At 34.3% G+C, this 16,532-nt stretch overlaps 1 protein-coding gene across 1 annotated transcript; it reads right to left on the reverse strand.

The window, feature by feature from the left end:
• Positions 1-10,837: 10,837 nt before the first annotated feature.
• Positions 10,838-15,521, reverse strand: LOC126698671 (receptor-like serine/threonine-protein kinase ALE2). The gene is made up of 5 exons (XM_050396051.1): positions 14,709-15,521; positions 14,532-14,627; positions 13,166-13,533; positions 12,783-13,043; positions 10,838-10,966 (listed from the first exon to the last, which is right to left on the reverse strand). The coding sequence occupies exons 3-5, from the start codon at positions 13,347-13,349 to the stop codon at positions 10,953-10,955; spliced, it is 459 nt and encodes a 152-aa protein (XP_050252008.1). The 5' UTR covers positions 13,350-13,533; positions 14,532-14,627; positions 14,709-15,521; the 3' UTR covers positions 10,838-10,952.
• Between the last annotated feature and the right edge of the window lie 1,011 nt (positions 15,522-16,532).

A 16,532-nucleotide genomic window follows, 5' to 3' on the forward strand; every position in this document is an offset into this window, starting at 1 on the left:
CCCGGCGGAGTTCCTGTTCGAATCGGGTAGGCACGATATCAGCCGTACCCGAGCATCCCTCGTCTTTAAATAATAATTTGTGGACTTGCTCCCACAGAGGCTGTACATTTGGTTAATATCATGTTGGTCTAATTGTAAGTTAAAGGTTCGGTTCAATTGGCTGACACAACTAACTACTCGGTAAAAATTGGGGGGAAGCTGGTCGGGGCACAGCCCATAGTAGGTGAGTGTGTTTATCAGGAGGGGATCTACCGGGAACCTAACCCCACCTTCTAAGATGGACATCAAAGGAAAGAAGGCTGTACCCTGCCCTCGGTGGAGTTCCATATCACTCTCGTGACAGTAGGCCACGTCCACGTCACTGGGAATACTAAATTTACTCCTAAAGGTGGCCAACGCAGCCGGGGTATCTAGGAGGTAAGAATAACCCATCTACAAAGCCTAAAACTATAAGAATGAACTCAAAGAAACAAAGCTGAAGGAACAGGAAGGGGAAGGAAGACTTACTTTGGGTTCTAAGGAGGAAAAGAACGCTGAGCAAGCAAGCACACAGAACTATGGTCGGCAGAGAGTAGACGCTAAAGATCAGAGGCGAAGGAAAAATGGAATGGTGTGTGGAGAAGGACTATTTATAGAGCCAAAAGAAACGGGGGAAGAGGAAACGCTTAATCAAGCAATAAATGGGCACAGCCTACGAGCGACCCAACGAATGCCAAGCGTAACTGATGTGCGCGCCGCTTCGGTTTACGAACCGTCAGGCAATAATGACGACTGAGCCTGGCGCCGCGAAACGGCGCGTCTTTTGAGATGAATTTTAATGAGAAGTGACAGCCAGAAGTCCCAGGTTAGAAGACTCCTGGGATCAAAAGGCCCTAAGCAGCACCTTGATTCTCCTCGGCAACCGAGTATGAATCAAGGGGGGGCTATTGTATGGCACCGAGCTTCCAAAGTCCATACTGCCCTTGGGCCCAGACCCATCTAGGCCCCGGGCCCAAGCCCATACCAGCCCTGGATGCAGGCCCGGCGCCGAGCTTCCAAAGCCCGTATTGTCCTTGGGCCCGGACCCTTCTTGAAACTGCCTTAAAGTAAAAACAGGTTTTGAGCACAAAGTTCCCAGAGTTGACCGGTTGATCCTTCCCGGAAGAGCGCATGAGTCATATCCGGGAAGGACATGATATGAATGGGAACGTGAGTTGCCGAACATAATCGGTGCAAATGGAAACAAGTTCCAAGATCATAAATGCTGCACCGCCCTTCCACCTAAACGACCACTTTAACCAGATAATACTGGACCTTTAGTAGCACTAACGGTGATTGTAATCATGATCTCCCCACTAACCTTGACTATAAATAGAAGAAAGTTGGGAGAAGAGGGGGTTCAGAAAAATTGAGAGAAAATAGTCAACGAGAGAGCATTTCAACTGAGTGTTACTTTGAGTCTCTCTGCCGAGAACGACCCATTGTAGGAAATCCTTAAACCCACTACAAATAAATTGTGAGCCCAAGGAATCTAAGGCCCAGAACTCTTGTACTTGGTTCTTACAGAAAGCATTTTAATAAAGAAACCGTAGTGAGTTTAGAAATTTAAAAAAAAAAATTATAATAACATCAAATTCCAAATCATAACTTTCTATTATACTGAATTTTGGCATAAAAATTTGAAACAAGCATTTTCTTTTAAACAAAATTGAAAATTGAAATCAATATCACACAACATAATGGAAAACATGGCTCTCTATATACTTGATTGCTTAACTTGAATCACTTCTCTTCTTAACCAAATTCCCCCATTATTTTCTTCTTCTTTCCTCTGTTCACTGGAATGTTCAACATCATGATCTTTTTTTTGAGGGGATTCAACATCTTGATCTTGGGCTAACCATTAGGAAAAACTTTTGTACACCATTTAACCATACTTTCCTCATTGATTGGCAATTTATTTTTGCTTTTTTGTCAAAATCATAAATTTCTAATTTAAAGGCGAGTTACTTCCATTTAACTTCTTGTAAACATTATATCTAATTTCAATAGTTTATATATAACTAACCTTTAAACATGTGAGTACATACACTTATGCACATGCTCAAAAACTCTTCTTTTTCTTTCTTTTTTTCTAAAGATTAATAATTTTCAACCTGTAAGTTATCACATATATACAAAATGAATACACAAATAAGTAAATTGCAACAATGTGCTAAAAAAGACTAAAATTCACACAGTAAAATAATCATAAAATTTGAGGCAACCACCCAAAAAAATTATTTGATTCCATTTCTTTTATTTTTTTCTTTGTTTGACATATCTACCACTTTCTTCTCATAGAGTACCTTCCTTCTCTTTGTCAAAAGTTTGTGGTGGTTAACATTAAAAATTCTCACAATTTTTGTTGTTGTAATTTTTGTAACAAATGATTGGGGGAAGTTTTGAGAATAACACATACATAATAATTGATAAGCTACAATTTTCCTAAAATTACAAATAGTTATTTTTATGGCTCATATATATATAGACACAAAATAGCCTCCTCACACGCACTTTGCACATGCGATGAGATTTTTATTTTTTTAATTTTATTTTTGGTCTTGTGTCATAATTTTCCATTTATTTCAATTTTTAGATTATGACACAGCCAAAACAAAACAAAAAAAAAAAAAAAAAAAAAAAAAAAAAAACCCTTAGGGCTGTCATTTAGAGAGATTAAATTGTTTAGATAAAATAAAATTAAAAAAAAAAACTATTTTTCAAGTTTTTTTTTTTTCCAAATTATGAGAATTTTTTTTTCAAGTTTTTTTTTTTTTTTTAACAAATTATGAGAATTTTTTTTTTTTTTAAAATACTTTGGATAAGTTTGTTTTAAAGACATATATTAGTAGGAGAGTATTCTATTTTGTAAGTATTTTAAGTAGAGTTGGACATATATTTTTACCGGATTGTCCATAAGTTTTGTCCCTGTTAAATAGTCTAGGAGTATTTTTGAATAATCACAAAAAAGTCCAATCTAAGAAAGGGAATTCTTTTATATATATATATAGGATAAGGTTCAAGTTATACTTGGTGTAATTCTTGTAAAATTACACTTTTTTTATACTGTAGATTTCAAAAAGATCTATCGGTTAAAAAAAACATCATTAAATGTTATTGCTTTCAACTTTTGTCTCTCTCCTTATTTATTGTTTTTCACTTGATTAAAGGGCACTTGCCATTTTCAACAACCTACTTTTCAAATGATTCTTCCTAAAAAAGAAATTAAATAATTTGAAAAGATTTTTTATTATATGGCGGACAAACCAACAACCCTTTATAAGATCTCTCTCTCAAAAAAAAAAAAAAAAAAAAAAAAAAACCTTTATAAGAAAAGATTTGTGTTGTTGTAATTCTTAGATTTGGGCTATATATGCAACCTTTTTAACAATATAAAAAAGAAAAATCCCCATGCAACTTGGGGATCTTAGATTTGGGCTAATCTTTTTGTAACTTGAAACTTGAAGGTCTAAACAATCTGTTTAGAATTTCATAGTTTAATACAGTATCCAGATTTTATAGCATATAGCATATATTACTAGAACCACGAGCATAGAGTTTCGATCTTTAATTGTGTCTAATCTTCAATCAATGCCAGCAACATATATGAGTTTTTATCTTTAATGCTTTGTTTTTCACATATTTATTCGAGAATCACAACCACGAACACAGACCTATTGTTGGACCTTTCGATTTTTCCACAAATCAGTTCTTCTTTCTTGTTGAAATGAAAAACAGTAGATTACTTTTAAATTCAATTGTACATATGTATAAATTTTAGGCTAAAATGCAAAACTCACCTTCTAAGTTTCACAACTTTCCATTTCAGTCCTCTAAGTTTGTATTTTGTCATTTTAGTCCTCTAAGTTTCAATCCTCCTCAATTTAGCCCTCCATTAACATTCCATCCATTCTTGCTGTTAGTTTTGACCCTAATTTAAAATTTATTTTATTATTTATTTCTTAATTTAAAAAAAATTTAAGTAAAAAATCTAGGAATAAAAAATAGCAAACCATGAAAAAACCAGGAGACTAAAATTAACATAGCAAACTAAGATGAAGAAAGAGACACTGAAAGGGAGAAAGAGAGATCGGGAGATCGGGAGATCGAGAGGGAGAGGAAGATGAGGTATTTCGGCGGCTTAACTCCGGCCAATACTCGGCGACTCTAGGCCGGTATGACAGTGTAGGTAGTGGGTCACTATAATCAAGGCTTACTTAGGTTGTTGGCGGTGGTATGATGTTGGCAACGGTGAGGTTGGGTCAAGTTTGAGATGCTTTTATCTTTCTTGTAAACTTCTGTTTGGTTTGGTTGTATTTGGTATGGTTGGATTTGTGGTTTTGGTTTGGGTGTGATATGAGTTAGTTTGCTGGGTAGTTTGTTGTGATTTTGGTGTGGTTTTTGGTTGATTATATAATGTCCTATTTTACAGTAAAGGATTTGAAGAAGATGAAGAAGCGGTGGCATCGACATATTGGTGTACAAAAGGAAATGAGTTGCCCCGTCATACCGGCCTGGAGCTGCTGACTATTGGCCAGAGCCATCCCTCGATTTGTCTCTCATATCCCTCTCAATCTCTCGCTCTTCCTCTCGGTCTCTTGATCTCTCTTTCTCCCTCTTAGTCAGTTATCGATGGGTTAGGTTGGGTTTGTATTCATGTTCTTCTGGTTTGCTTTTTTTTTTTTTTCTTTTTTCTTTTTTTTTTTGAAGCCGTTCTAGTTTGCTATTTTAATTTATGGATTTTTTAACATTTTTTTAAATTAAGAAATAAATATTAAATTAGGGTCAAAACTAACGGCAAGAATGGATGAAATGTTAATGGAGGATTGAATTGAGGAGGATTGAAACTTAGAGGACTAAAATGACAGAATACAAACTTAGAGGACTGAAATGAAAAGTTGTGAAACTTATAGGGTGAGTTTTGCATTTTAGCCTAAATTTTATTTCTTGTAATATAATTTTATCATCAAATATCTATTTAATTTCTCTTTTAGGATGAATCATCTGAGAAGTAGGTTGTTGAAAATGACAAGTGCCCTTTAATCAAGGGAAAAACAATAAATAAGTAGAGAAAAAAAAAGTGGAAAGCTATAACATTTAATGATGTCTTTTTTAATTGTTAGATCTCTTAAAAATCTGTGGTGTAAAAAATGTTAACTGTACAAGAGTTACACTAAGTGTAACTTAAAACCATCTCATATATATATATATAAAAGAGGATTCCCCTTCTTGAATTGGACTTTTTTTATAATAAAAAAAGGCCTCATCTAATTTCTAATAACTTCTCTTAAAAATGTTTTAAAATAGAGTCAATAACGTCACACTATTACCAAAAAAATCTCTTTATTGAACTGGACTTTTATGTGATTCAAAAAATACCCTTATTAATAAATAGTGACTTCTTCTTAGAGAAAAGATCAACAATGTCAAATAACAAATCGTTTTGAATTCAAAAAAATGAACTCCTAAAATTTAGGTTTCTTTTCCCTCAAGTTCATCTTAGATTTTCCTTTCTTAAAAAAAAACAAGTTCATCTTAGTTTTCCTAAAATTTAGTTTTCTTTATTCCTTTTTTTATCCAAATAAAACACTTCCACATTGATTCTTGGCGTAAATAAACTTGTTCCCTATATTTTTAGGTTATTTCTATTTTGGTTCTTACATTTACATTTTACCACTTTTAGTCCTTAAAATGAAAAACACATTCCATTTTGGTCCTTACCATCACTCACTTAACGGAAATATCCTACGTGGCAAACGGAGTGCACTATTGATGCTAATGTGGCAAATCAAATAATATTAAAAATGCCACATCAACATCTAATTAAAAAAAAAAAATTATCAATTTTTACCCCCCCCCCCCCCCCAAAAAAACCAGCAGAATTAAAATTCAAAAAAAACATAAAAATTTAGATCTAGATTCATCTTCAACAAGAACACAATAAACAGAAACATAAATTTTAAATATAACAACACACACCCAAAATTTCTAGCATTTTCTTGCCATTTCTTGTCAACCAAACACATAAACATAAACACAAAAACACACACAAACCCCGGCAATCAATGGACTCAAGGTAGTGAAGAACTCCATCCTTGAACTCTGATTGGTTTTGAGGAAAATTAAGATACTCTTATCCATTTTCTTGGCAACCAAACAAAATTTTCAGTTTCACAAAAAAAAATTCCAAAGTTGACAACCAACCAAATTTTTGATGTCAATCCTAAGATCTAAACTTTTTTCACAAACCCAACTAATCCCCTTATACACAAACCCAACAAATTCTCTATCACAAACCCAAAAATTTCTTTCACAAACCCGTATTATCCATTTTCAAATTTATCAAAAATCCATGACAAATGCAGCAAATTCAACCTAGATAAAGAGAGAGAGAGATGAGAAAGTGAGGAGGGAGAGGGGTTTTAGATCTAACTGGAAACCCATATGATGGCGCTAGCGGCGGCAACCTGCCACCTCACCATGCTTCCTAACCTCACCCTCACACTCACTCCCACTCTCACCACTAGCACTAGCAAATGATTCTCGGTAATTACAGTGGCGGCGACAACGAAGTCGAAGTCGAAGTCAAGACGAGCCAAGATGTGTGTCCAAGACAAGAGCTGAGAGATGAGGGTCTAAGCCGGAGTTGAACAAGCACTTGTGGAAGTAGATTTCATCAAAGACGAGAGAAATGGAGGAACTTGCTTAAAGAGTTCAAGAAGGCTAAGCACCAAGATAGAGGGAGAAAGAAGAAAAAGAGGAACAAAGAAAGAAGACAAAAGAAAGAATTGGAGACGGTGAAACTAAGAGAAATATTTGGGGGAGAAGAAGAAAAAGAAACTAAGCACAAACATAACAGATCTAAACTCCACCATTTTTTTTTTAATTATGTTTTTTTGTTTTTTATAATTTTTATAATTTTTAAAATTGATAAATTTATTTTTTTAAGTTAGATGTTGATGTGGATGCTAATGTAGCATTTTTTAATATTATTTTAATGGACATGTCAGCATTTACTGTGGCAATAGTGCACTTTGTTTGCCACGTAGGATATTTCTGTTAAATGAGTGACGGTAAGGACCAAAATAAAACGCGTTTTTAGTTTTAGAGACTAAAAGTGGTAAAATAGAAATGTAAGGACCAAAATAGAAATTATCCCAAAAATGTAGGGACCAAAAGTGCATTTACGCCTTGATTCTATTTTTTTCCCCCCTAAAATTTAGACTTTTGTTTTCCTTTTTAATCCAAAAATAAAATCCCTCCAATTTAAAAAATAAAATAAAATAAAACTACTCAATTTAAAAAAAAAAAAATACTTATCCTTATCCCTTTTTATTTTTTTTATTTTTTTAAAGAATCTAATTGCAATTTGAAAACCAATAAGAGAGTGGTCATGTTTTGTAGGCAATGTTTTAGTGGAGTTAAAAAATATAATTTTACTAGGTTGTCTTAAAATTTTGTTAGGGTGTAAGGATATTTTTGAACTATAGAAAAGTCAATCATAAATAGGAGAAGTCTTATAAATAGTAATATAGAATAAATACAATCAAGATTTACATTTATCCTTAAAAAATTCATGATTTGCATAAATTACTAACTAAATACTTGTTATATATTAAAATAGAATGTCAAAAAACTCTCTGTCTCTCTCTCTCTCTCTTCCACAAAAAGGGGAAGGATTGCGATGAAGAAGAATAGATAGATCTAATCAAATTAGGATAGTTTTCAGCATGTATATAGTTGGAAATGTCCCACCAAAACAATCCAAGTAGCCAATTGAAATGTGATTATAAAAAATAAATAAAAATTTGAGATAGTTACAATATATTGCTAACCCCACAGCTTGAACATTTTTTTTTTAAAACTAAAAAAACTAAAAACAGGTACAACATGTCTTAATAAAGATGTTGTATAACCAATTAATTTTATAAACTAGTTATATAACTTGTAGACCTAGTTTTTAGTAGCGTAACCATGTGTAAACTACCATATTTACATACCCAATACCAAACAAAACCTCCAATTATTATTAAATATAATATATAAATACATAAATTCTAAGCTAATTACTCAAAACTCAAACCATCATTTTTGAATCTAAATATAGAACTTATAATAAAAAATACTATTATATCTTATATTATAATATATTATGTAATGTAATAGACAATAGACATTCAACAAGCATATATTATTTCATCAATATATAGATATATAGATATATAGATATATTATATTATTATTTAGGATGGTCAGAGTTGTCAGACAAGCTTGGCAATTGTATTGCATCCAAACAAACACATATATTTGCAACTATTATGATTCGTGAAGTACTAGAAGTCTAGAAAGACATCTATCTATTACATCAAAAAAAAAAAAAAAAAAAGTCTTGAAAGACTAACATTTAACCTATTTCATAAATAGAGTCACCAAATGCTTTTTTTTTTTTTCCTAATAAATCGATAATTGGGGGGATGGAGGAATTTGAACCCTAAATATCTTCGTTGGAAACACCAAATGGTGCTAGTTGAGTTACAAGGCTCTTGGTGAGTCACTAATTATATATAACATTTTTTTGAATTGTTGCGGGTAACCTTTTCCTATCCATTTTATGAAATTTCATATTTGAATACTTCTTGAGCTTCGAGCCTAGAAATTGATATCTAATTGTTCCAACTTCAATTTATATTTTTATTCTCTTTTTTTAATCTTATTGCCAGAATTTCTGTTTCTATGCTAAATGTAAGTCCTCACCACATCAAGTTGTATTAGAGCAAAAGATCCTAGATCTAAGCCAAAAAATTCATATCTGAGTCAAAGGTGGTAGAGATCATGAGGGTAGAGGAAATCAAAGATAGTTGAAACAAAAATAATGAGATGAGGCGTATTATTGAAGATTTATTGCTAGCTGTTCTTTTCAGCAATGGGAACCAGTGGGAGACTCATATGAAGATTTTGGAAGGAAACTAAAACCCCTTGGACATATTGGAAAGTGGTCATGAGGATGAGAATGATGATACAGAAGATGAAAACTCCTTTCATGATACCAGATAGAGCATGCAGCATGAGGTAGGTTGGAAGATCAGTTGGTGTGTGTAGTTGAATTGAAGGATGAAAATTTTGAAAGAGTTTGCGTCACAAACTGGGATTCTCTTTATGATGGTTTAGGGGTGAGTAATTAATACAAATTAAAGAAATTATTTTATTAAAGTAATGCACATCAAGATTTCGATGCAAGTCCTATGAGTGTTCTTTTGGACACGAAAGATTTGCATACACACAATTTGCAAAACCTAGTACTGTTCGATGGAATTCAAAATTGAAAAATTTTAGTGAAGATGGATACTTTTACTTGGAATGATCTGATGTTTAATCATTTTTTTTTTTATTGGATAGATAACGAAAATTTTTATTAATAAACAAAATAGCCAACCCAAGTACATTGGGGATGTACTTTGGGGGCAAAAATCAAGAACCCAAATTACAATAATCAAGTAAAAGAGGAAGAGAAAAACAAGAAAAACGTGACAGAGCCACACTCCAAACAAGGAGAGTGTGTAAGAAAAAAGACTTATTCTCTAGCAAGGACCATTTACATCCCTCAAAACAGCGAGCATTTCTTTCCCTCCAAATACACCACATCAAGCAATGCGGCAAAAGTCTCCAAAAAACTATATTGTGATGTCGCCTAAATTTACCTTGCCAAGATTCAAACAACTCAATAACCTTAAGTGACATAACCCAATGCAGCCCAAACAAACAAAGTACCAATGACCACAACTCCCTAGCTAAGGGACAATGAAGTAGAAGATGATCCACCTACTCCACACCTTTTACACATGTAAAACCAAAAAAGAACAACAATACGCCTTTTGCGAAGGTTATCAGTTGTAAGAAGCTGACCATGAGAAGAAAGCCACCCTTCGGGGAACCTTTGAGTGCCACACCAACCTCCAAGGGAAAGAAAGGGAAGGAGGGTAGAAGGAAACATAAAAACTACTAACCTCAAACCCTCTACTCCTAGCTAGCTTCCAACAAACCTTATCAGGGCCAACCCATTGCACTATCGAAGAGTAAACAATGTCCATGAACCAATCAAAAGATTCTTCCTCCCAATCTTGTGGTGAACGATGAAAAAGAAAACTCCAATGCAGCTGCCCACCAAACCAGCCCATAACCTCCGCCATTGATGAATCATTTGCTCTGCTAAAACCGTAAAGTTTTGGAAAAGCCTCTTTGAGGGAACAATCCCCACACCACACGTGCTTCCAAAACTTCACTCTAGTACCATCACCCACATCATATTGTAACAGTTTAGAGAAGTTCAACCAACCACTTCTAATAAACCTCTAGAGGCTAACACCATACGAACTAGTCACCGTTTTTCGTGCACCAACCACCCTAAACATTCCCATATTTTGCCTCTATGACCCTCCTCCATAGCGCATCTACCTCTAAACCATACCTCCACAACCACTTGCCCAACAAAGCAGTGTTAAAACTTCTCAATCGTCTGATACCTAGCCCCCCAACCCGCATTGGCTTGCAAACCTTAGCCCAATTCACCAAGTGAAATTTAGAATCATCATTACTACCACTCCAAAGAAAATTTCTTTGGAGTTTCTCCACAGGATTAGCAACCTTCCTAGGTATAGGAATAATGGAAAGGAAATAAGTAGGTAAGGAGGATAAGACACTTTTAATAAGAATGACCCTACCTCCCTTAGATAAATAAAGCCTCTTCCAACCTGCTAATCTTTGTTCCATCTTCTCTAAAATAAGATTCCATATTGATACCTCCTTGAATTTGGCGCCCAAAGGAAGTCCCAAACAGCATTATGCCAATTTTTCTATTGGCATAATGTTGAATCATGATAATCTTCCTTTTTATGAAGATAAAGATACAAGATTTGATTGTGTTTAGGAAGAATTTATGGAGCAAGAGCTGCAAAACACAATTCGACAAGCTCTAAGAGATACATGGATGGGGTTAAGCCAATTTTAGAACAAAGTTGTATGGTGTTAGATGACGGTACTTTGTTCTATGTGACTTGTTCATGTTACAAATTGAAGAAATGTCCCAAACCTTGTTAAGCAGAAGTTCTTATTGGCATATTAAGGCTAAGTAGCTATTTCTTGATGCTTTTTTTTTTTTTTTTTTTTGATAAGTACTATTTCTTGATGCATTTAAGAAGACAAAGAATGAAAAGATAGAAAATATTATTTGGAACTCCGATAAATTGTAGAGAATTGAAGCCCAACTAAGGATGAATTTTCTCCAATGAAAATTTAAGCCCCCCCAAAAAAAGGCCCATCAATCCATTCTCTTTTATTTCTATATTTCATGTTTCATTTATTATTATGTCTCGAGTATTTCAAAAGGTCATTTGACTAGCATGTGACTTTTAATGAAGTTGGTAGGTTAAGATTTATTTATTTATTTTTGATAAGTAACAAAACTTTATTGATTAAAAAAAGAAAAGAAAACCCAGGTACACTGGTGGTGTATTTGAGTAGCAGTACATCAAACACTCAAATTACAAAACTCTAACATATCTAATAAATTAGAACAGGGAAAAGAGTTAAAAGCAGCACTCCAATCCAGAAGAGAGTAAAGAAGAAGAGATTTAATTGTTATATATAAGATGAAAGATTAGAATTCTAGAATTGCTGAAGGCTTTCATACATAGAATTTTTTAAATTGTGGGCATCCTTTTTGTATAGCCTTCAAGAAATTTCAGATTTGATCTCTTTCCACATTTTGTGATGACTTGGGAGTTGTTTATGATATTATGCTTCTTTGGTGTCTCCTAGGTAATGCTTTATTTTGTGATGGGGGGTTTATCATGTTGTACAAGGCTCTTTGGCAAGAGAAGTAATGAGAGGATTTGGAAAGTGGTTCCTCTGTGTCTAATGTGGTGTCTTTTGAGAAAAAGGAATGCATGTTACTTTGAGGGGCCAAAGTGCCGAAGTTCATGGACTCCCTTGAGATTATGCTTTGCATTTGAAGACCTTATTTGAATGGACTATGACATCTCCTATCTCTTCTATAGCATGCTTTTGAAGACTTTTTTTACCCCTCCTTTTTTTGTTCTTTGCTCCTACATCTCATGTAATTGGGTTGCTGCCCTTTGCTTCGTTTTTTATTTTATTTTTTGCAATGATTTCTTTGCTTAGAGATCCAACCTCATTCCTATTATCCTTTTTCTTTGCCTTATTCTTATTGGAATTTCTTCTTAAACCCTTCTACTACGCTAGATCTATGTTCTCCTCACCGCATCAAAGTTCATATTACTGATCTGGTAAATTATTAGTGTTTGAAAGAGTTTTCCTCTTTACTTCAGACATTATTAACAAAAAAAATAAGAACATTATCATCAAATTTTTTAGCAGAAGGATGACTCAAAACAAATGGAATATCTAGGAAATATAATGCAAATGTGGAATTAAATCATGACCACAAGCCACAAGATCAACATCAATACTTTTGAGTAATAATTCACCAGGCATGACTAGATTTTGTGCAACCAAAAATGACAAATTATGATAGAACATTCATGATATTTTATTTATATATAATAATTAGGCACTAGGCAGGCATATAAAATAAATGGTGGCTGCAAAGGAACCAAACTTTTCAAGCTAGGGAGGACTAACACATATACAGTCATGATGGAGCATCGTTCACCATAAAAAGTTCAAAAACATTTGATGACATTGCATTTGAGTAAAAGCATCTACATAGTAATTCATAAACTTACCAGATCTTTTGTTTGTAGAGAGTGTAAATGCTGGACCAACGGCATTTGATGGTCTTCTAACCTTCCTCCACTTCAAAAAGATAGAGAATGCTCCAATGAAAACTAATACGAGCACAAATGCAGACAAAGATATTATGGCAATGGTTTTGAGGTTCATCTGCTGGTTCTTGTTGATAAAATTTGCTGTGATTGGGAGGTCTCCAACACTTCCTGTTGGTCCATTGCCAATGTAACTCCCATAAGGTGGTGAAGAAGGAATCCCTGATGAAAACTATTTCAGTGACGAAAATATGATAATAAAATAAAAAAGAAGGATACTTGAAGGACTCCGTTTTGTTCTTTTCCCCTTTTGCTAGAAATTTAAAGGTAATCGGGGTAGGTACCTGGATAACTAATGTATAGCACTCCATAGTTACCAAAAAGAGTTGAATTTAGAGGCACTTTCTTATGCCAAAATCTGTCAGATGTCAGTACTGCAGTAGTATTATCAAACTTCTCTCCCAGTGGAACCAAGTTAATATCCACAACTGTACTTTCTTGATTTTGACTATTAGCAATAACACCCATAATTTTAACATAGCTTTGCTCCAAATAGGTGCTTTCCGGATCTCAATCTCTATCTCCCTCATTACTGGAAAAACAGATAAAGTGGCTACATCCAGAAGAAGTTTGACTTTCATGGGAAACACACAACCACAAGGTGAACCAATGGGAGTTGCAGTAAGTGGCTCTATACAAATTTGATCACAAGCTGCCAAAATATCTGTTAACGAGTACATGAGTGGTTAAAAAACTCAAAACGAGCAACAGAAAAAGACCTTTAACTTTCATTCTAGCTTTTGAGGTGAACAAGATATTATGATCAATCTTTCAACTAATGTTCAAAATTTCAAACTACCAACGATTTCTATTCCATAGGGTATGTGAGTCACTTTACCAAAAAAATAAAAATCAAACCATTTTCCCTAGTATAAACACACACTTAAGGCATTAAGAGAGAGAGAGAGAGAGAGACGGTACAATTACCATTTTTGTTAAGTGATAGTTTCTATTTTATCATAAGAACACTTTGACTTCAACTTTTAAAGACTTTTTTCTCTACCATTTTTTTGATCCTGTATTCCACCCAAAATATGCTCCTCTTTTAAAAGATAGAGGCCACTGATTGATTTTCCTAATATGCACTGGCTTTATTTGAATTTATAATTTTTTTAAAAAAAAACCTATTATAACATCTGAAACAAAATAGAAAAGGCATGAGTGCCAGCTTAACCTTATAGGGTGGTAACTTTTTAATCTTGCAAATTTCAAGGCAAAAAAATTGATATTTGCCTCACCAAGAAGCAAAACTTTTGACAGCAGACACTAAAAAATTAAAAACAAGGTTACTTGTCAAATTTATCTGTCATACATATTTTAAGTGTTCTTGATATCTTGATACTTATGCTTTTTGCATAAGGGTTCTTTACAGACATTTGGGCACACAAAAGAGTCACGCATAAAAAATCATCTACTTCTCCTAGTTACCACTAAACATATCATGTCCAAAATTGAAATGTCTTGAGTCTTATATTAGGTATGCATTCTCACTTACAAAGTTGTGAAGCACTATAAACAATGGTATGGCCATATTTCATTGTAGATATCTCAGTATCTTTTTTTTTTTTTTTTTTTTTTTTTTAATACAAAGTACGTGTGAGCAACACAGACTCTCAAGTAGGCAAATTCAATTTGACATATGGATATTACCATGGTTTTTTGAAGGGGATGGAGCAATTGCATCAGGTTTAACATGCTGATGATGACGATGATGACCACTTATTGGTGAGGGATTACTGCTAGGACCTGACATGTATAAGTAAAGATAGAGAAAACTATTAACAACAACGTAATGTCAAGCTGTTAATATTATGAGCACAGTAATACCTTGGTAAAGTGGAGAAGGTCCAGGGGCAGTGGATGGTCCCAAAGAGGGCTATGTTTTGGGTGGTTTTGATGCAGCAAATGACACACCCATTGAAATTGACCTTTCTGCAAGAAGGAACATCATATGTTGAGCACAACTGAAGATATTCATGGACAGTTATCAATAAAAGCTAGAATGGATCTAAACTATTACTAAATGATGCATTGCATTAAGTGGCCACATAAATTTTACATTGAATGCACTAGTGAGGCACTCAAAGGAAAGAAAGAGGGTAAACAAATTTGAATTATATGTTCTCAAGAGATGTTAACAAAAGGAGATATGTAAGGCATTCAGATGATAAGTAGATGAAAAAAAATGCTTATAGAGTGTTTCTTTGTATCAGGATAAGCAAATGAGCAAGAAATTTCTTCTAATTGGTGTATTATGTTGGGCTTGAGCAATATAACTTGATTTGATAGCTAAAGCCAGTGTGGTCCAAAGTAAGCTACGTGCTCAGGTGAGATGAGCTGCCACTAAGGTCACCTCCAAAAGCTCTGAAGCTAGGAGGCTTTAGTGAGGTGCTCACCTTCAGAGTCTAGGCAAGGCACCTTTAGTGAGATGTTCACCTAATGCCCAGGCACCCTTTAATGTGCATGAGGCAATGCCTAAAACAAATTCCCAATACACTCACACATATATACCTACACACCCTTTAGTGCTTGGGTGAGTGCCTCAAGCAATGTTTAAGGTGCATAAGGTGATGCCAAAAAACAATTCTACATGCACACACACACACATATAAATATTCCGCAATTTGGCAAAAGCAGGCAGTCTTTATTTTATTAAAGTGGGGGTTGAGCTAGCCACCACAAACATATTAAAGACAAAACAGGAGAGAAGGGGGGGGGGGGGGGGGGGGAACACATTTACAAGAATGAAACTCTAGAATTTGCTTAGACTTGCACAGTACAAATTTCAGTCCACCCAACGCATAATGGGAAGGTTCCAACATTCTTCTTAGTTCAATCCCAAAGTCCCTCCATCCTTGTTACAACTTTCCGGCAAGGATGATGATAGATCTCCGCAACCCGCCTACCTTAAGCTCAGTCACTGATAAATACTGACCAATCGAGTTTGACCCTTGTTGCAAAGTGTAAGCAATATCGCCTACCTTGAGTGTGAAGAGCTGCTTTGGATTGACTCCAATCACGATGTGTTCTAGGTTTCGCATTAACCAAATTGCTGCACTCTTGCCCACAAAAACTGATTGTATGTAGTATTTTCCCTATTAAAAAATCTTAAGGGAGAAAAAATTCCCTCCTTCCTCCACCACCAACTGAAACAGTTTAGATTCAATAAAAAAAAACTTCAGAAACCACCCATTCCGAACCACTAACAATATGTCCATCTATAGTTTGGTAGTACATCTTGCACTCAAAGGATATTTTTACCTCCCTTTTATTGGAAGGGATAGGAGTCGGACTAGACAAGGTATCTTTTCATTACAATCTTCAATCTTAATTCTAATTTTGTTGATTCCTAGGCTAAGCCTAGAAATCTAAAAAGATCTTAGGGCAATTTGCTTTTGGAACAAAGGTAAGAAACTAAGACCTGCAACTTTGATTTCCATAAATCTAAAGAAAAAGACCTTAATACCCTGTAGAACACAACCCTATTCCCAAAAAACTTTTAACTTCTCAAAGGGAGACAACAGTTCACAAGCAAATGGTTGATATTATTGGGGTATCTAAGATATGGCACCTGAGAAAACTATACTTTAAATTTTAAACTTTCATACTATACATGAATACAACTATCGACTATGAACAGTTCTTTAAGAA

This window comes from Quercus robur, chromosome 9 (assembly GCF_932294415.1).
Source record: "Quercus robur chromosome 9, dhQueRobu3.1, whole genome shotgun sequence".
NCBI classification, from domain to species: domain Eukaryota; kingdom Viridiplantae; phylum Streptophyta; class Magnoliopsida; order Fagales; family Fagaceae; genus Quercus; species Quercus robur.